At 36.3% G+C, this 5,000-nt stretch overlaps 2 protein-coding genes across 2 annotated transcripts in view; one reads left to right on the top strand and one right to left on the bottom strand.

Moving 5' to 3' along the window:
- LOC125035172 (low-density lipoprotein receptor-related protein 4-like) overlaps positions 1-5,000 on the top strand; it is a 178,386-nt gene that overhangs the window by 88,890 nt on the left and 84,496 nt on the right. The gene's annotated exons all lie outside the window — the stretch shown is intronic.
- LOC125035238 lies at positions 350-1,915 on the bottom strand. Its single transcript, XM_047627502.1, has 5 exons — positions 1,799-1,915; positions 1,358-1,541; positions 1,066-1,179; positions 835-902; positions 350-553 (listed from the first exon to the last, which is right to left on the bottom strand). The coding sequence occupies exons 2-5, from the start codon at positions 1,524-1,526 to the stop codon at positions 527-529; spliced, it is 378 nt and encodes a 125-aa protein (XP_047483458.1). The 5' UTR covers positions 1,527-1,541; positions 1,799-1,915; the 3' UTR covers positions 350-526.

Here is a 5,000-nt window from a genome sequence, read left to right as displayed (position 1 = left end):
GTGTATACACACATACACACATCCCAACATATAGACCTACATATAGCAGAAGCCTGTGTGATTGCGAGCATTGGTTTTCAGCGGAAGGCAGGTGGCTCTTATTTCATTTCTTTTAAAAGTCAAAATACATAAGTTTTGGGAACGGGGGGGGGGGGGGGGTATTCAAACAACAACATTGATAAGTTGTAAGTTAATGAGGTCGGCATCATAAATTGCCTGTGACCAATATGCCGCATCGAGAGATGTACTTCTTACACCATCTATCATATTAGTCAAACGTTTGTACTTCATGAATATATAATCATTTATATAGCTTGAAATGCTGAAGAAAGGAGATGAAAAATAAATATTTGGGTTTTATTATTTATTGACAGAGACATTACGAAGAATATAGGTTTCTTTAAAAGTGTCAAGGAGCATAATCCAATGATAAAAAAAATGAAAATACCAACAAGGAAATAAAATACGAAATGAGCCGGTCCATTCAACGTTGCGATGCAATATTTATCCGATAGCCGAGGTCCGTTTATTTTGCAGGGAAACACGCACCCATCTGGAAAAAGTAAGGAGTATTAGCAGTGACTGTCAATGCACACACGCACGCACACGCACACGCCTGCACACACACACACACACACAGTCGCTGTGATTTTGAAATCTGAAGTCTCATAACCTTTAGTAAAAGCAAATATCGTCAGGGTTATATTGTAGTGACATAGCGTTTCAGTTATTTTGAACAACTGACTCTTTCTATGCCAATTCATCACGCCCTTTTCCTTATGGAATTCCAACGCTTATGTACCAAATATACGTAAACTGTTATCATATACATACATCTGCGTTGACACCCTCGATGCAGCTCAACAAAGTGGCTTGGTCTACAGTTGATTCATCTGCGCAATCTGATGGAGGAACAATGATGGCTATTTTAGTGTCGTCTAGGATAAGATCTAGCACCATAAAACAGAAATATAAGTTCATCAGCACCGTAATTGTTCTTATTGTCATTATCATCGTTATTGCAGCCGTCGTTTTCCAGAGACAACCAACAAAAGAACAACAAACCGTCAGCAGCTGTGTAGCAATCACGAAGCTGTTCCTTCAGTGTGCTGTCTTCGCTGCTGTGGATGATATCTCCGATGCATTTGGGGCATTCCGTATCTTCACCGCACAGCAACTCTGCAGGTGTATTAGTCATGTGAAAATCAGCCTTTGAATATGAGTATCAAAACAGCACGAACTAAAGAATGGCATTTGAAATTTCTCGCTGTTACGAGGTAACATTCAGTATCGGTTTCAAATCCAGAAGACGATATGAATGAAAGGAAAATTTTGAATCTTAGAGTATTTTCCTTACCAATGCATGGAGGAGGGCCACGTGGGGGGCGACGACCGCCAGCGCCGCCAGGAGGGGGACGACGACCGCCAGCACCGCCAGGAGGGGGACGACGACCACCAGGAGGACCCTGTGCGGCCGCGATGGCCACCGTCACCGCCACCACAGCAAGAAGCATGCAAGCCTTCATACTGGAGATCTCACTCTGAAAGAAGATAAAAAAATTGCTCATGTACAACACGTGGGCAAAATTCACAATATATATAGAACAAAGATGGCAATATATCCAGTAGGCTGTACTTGCTTAATCCACCATCAGTAGAGACCGTAGATCCCATGGTTCAGAAGAAAATTAAAACAGTGCTTAGTTTAAGGCTTTTGTCACAGCGAATGATCCGTCGTTCCTGAAGCCTGGTACTGTAAAATACATATTGTGGCATACTATAGCCATTCTCGACTTACATGTTCACGGAGGGAGAAAGAACCGTCTGTTGGTCCACAGTGTTGCTCCGGCCAATATATACTCTCTCAACCCCCCCTCCCCGTCCACTCCTCCCGGATCTCTTTAATGATAGGGCGCTACACACATGTGTAGTGTGAGTGTGTATTTCGTGTGTGTTTCATATATCTATCAATCTATCTCTCTATCAGTCTTTCTATATATGTATGTATATCTTTCTATCTTTCTTTCCATATATATATTCACATATATAAATAAACACACACACACGCACGCACGCACACACACATACACACACACAAACACACACACCACACACACACACACACACATACGCCACACACTATCTATCTATTCATCAATCAATCTATAGATGTATATTATCTATCTATCAATTTATCTATATATACAATATATGTATATATATACACATATATGTATACATTATATGTGACTGCCGCGATGCCTAGTGGTTAGAGCACTTAACTCTGAGCTCATGATCCCGATTTAATTTCCCCGCCGCGACAGTCGTAAAAATGCTTGCGCTTCGACTGCTGGCTCGAACCCGATCTCACGGCGAGAAAACGACATATCGCCTTGAGAAGTCAAACGCAAGCGTCGTCGAGGAAGTCGCCGCCGTGGCACAAGTGTTAGCGCGCCTAACCGCGGTTGATTAGGAAGGGGATCCAATCAGGCAAGAGTGGTATTGCCAAATAACCTCTCGCTAGTGAAATGAGAGAGGCCTATGTCCTGCAGTGGACTGAATGGCTGTTTGTGTGTATGTGTGTGTGTGTGTATGTGCATATATGTTTGTATATATGTGTGTGTATATATAAATACACACACACACATATATATGTATGAATGTATATATGTATGTATATATATGTATATATTTGTTTATATATACATATATATAATTATATATACATATATTTAATTATGCATACATATATTAATTTATACATATGCACACACACACACACAAACACACACACACACGCACACACACACACACACACATGTATGTATATATAAATATATAGTATACACACACACACACCCTCACATATATATGAGTGTGTGTGTATATATATATATATATATATATATACACACACATACACACAGACACACACACACACACATATAAACATTCATATATGTGAGTGTGTTTTCGTGTGTGTGTTTCATATATCTATCTATCTATTTATCTGTCTATCAATCTTTCTATATATATGTATTTCATTCTGTCTATCTTTTCATATATGTATCAATACATATATAAATAAACACACACACACACACACTCACACACACACACACACACACACATATATATATATATACATATATATATATATGTGTGTGTGTGTGTGTGTGTGTGTTTATATACATATATAAATACATTTCTATATATATAAATGTTTGTATATATATAAATATATATATATATATATATATATATATATATATATGTACACACACATATATGCAAATATATACATTTATATATATATGTGTGTGTGTTCGTGAGAGTATTTCATATATATATATATATATATATATATATATATATATATGTACATACACACAGATGTATACACATACATGTGTGTGTGTGTGTGTGTGTTTTCGTGTGTTTTCGTGTGTGTGTTTCATATATCTATCTATCTATCTATCTTTCTATATATATGTATAGCTTTCTATCTCTCTTTACATATAAGTGTTCATATATATAAATATATATATATATACTCATACATACATATATATACACATATATATATATTTATATATTTATATCTTTTTATATCTCTGTCCATATATGTATTCATATATATAAATACACACACACAAAATACATACCTACATCACACACTATCTATCTATTCATCAATCAATCTCTGTATATGTATATCTATCTATCTATCAATATATGTATACATATAGATATATATACATACATATATATATATACACACACATATATATGTATATATATATATGTGTGTGTGTGTATGTGTGTATGTGTGCGTGTGTGTGTGTGTGCATTTGTGTGTGTGTGTATGTACATATATGTTTGTATATATATGTGTTTGTGTATACACACACACACAAACACACACACACATATATATGTATGTATATATATATACACATATGTTTAATTATATATACACATATATTCATTTATACACACACACATATATGTATATATACACATATATGTGTGTCTTTGTGTGTGTGAGTGCGTGCGCGCGCGCGTGTGTGTATACACACATACACACATCCCAACATATAGATCTACATATAGTAGAAGCCTGTGTGCTTGCGAGCAGTGGTTTTCAGCGGAATGCACTTGGCTCTTATTAGTTTTTTTTTTTAAGTCAAAATACATAAGTTTTGGCAACGGGGGGGGGGGGGGGGGCATTTAAACAACAACATTGATAAGTTGTAGGTTAATGAGGTTGGTATCATAAATTGCCTGTGATCAATATGCCGTATCGAGAGATGTACTTCTTACATTATCTATCATATTAGTCAAACGTTTGTACTTCATGAATATATAATCATTTATATAGCTTGAAATGCTGAATAAAGGAAATTAAATTTGTTTTTGTTTTTTATATTATTTATTGAAAGAGACATTACGAAGAATATAGGTTCCTTTAAAAGTGTCAAGGAGCATAATCCAATGATAAAAAAAATGAAAATACCAACAAGGAAATAAAATACGAAATGAGCCGGTCCATTCAACGTTGCGATGCAATATTTATCCGATAGCCGAAGTCCGTTTATTTTGCAGGGAAACAAGCACCCATCTGGAAAAAGTAAGAAGGAATATTAGCAGTGACTGTCAATGCACACACGCACGCACACGCACACGCCTGCACACACACACACTCACACACACAGTCGCTGTGATTTTGAAATCTGAAGTCTAATAACCTTTAGTAAAAACAAATATCGTCAGGGTTATATTGTAGTGACATAAAGTTTCAGTTATTTTGAACAACTGACTCTTTCTATGCCAGTTCATCACGCCCTTTTCCTCATGGAATTCCAACGCTTATATACCAAATATACGTAAACTGTTATCATATACATACATCTGCGTTGACACCCTCGATGCAGCTCAACAAAGTGGCTTGGTCTACAGCTGATTCATCTGCGCAATCTGATGGAAGAACAATGATGGCT

Source organism: Penaeus chinensis, chromosome 2, assembly GCF_019202785.1.
Source record: "Penaeus chinensis breed Huanghai No. 1 chromosome 2, ASM1920278v2, whole genome shotgun sequence".
In the NCBI taxonomy this organism is placed as follows: domain Eukaryota; kingdom Metazoa; phylum Arthropoda; class Malacostraca; order Decapoda; family Penaeidae; genus Penaeus; species Penaeus chinensis.
This window is presented reverse-complemented; position numbering and strand designations above follow the sequence as displayed.

Excerpts from the sequence above, each read along its gene's own strand:
- LOC125035238 (XM_047627502.1), bottom strand. The coding sequence starts at position 1,526 with ATGAAGGCTTGCATGCTTCTTGCTGTGGTGGCGGTGACGGTGGCCATC. Across the intron at positions 1,180-1,357 it reads TGGCCCTCCTCCATGCATTG|AGTTGCTGTGCGGTGAAGAT; the intron begins GTAAGGAAAATA and ends ATACACCTGCAG. Across the intron at positions 903-1,065 it reads TTGCTACACAGCTGCTGACG|ATTGCGCAGATGAATCAACT; the intron begins GTTTGTTGTTCT and ends TTCCTCCATCAG.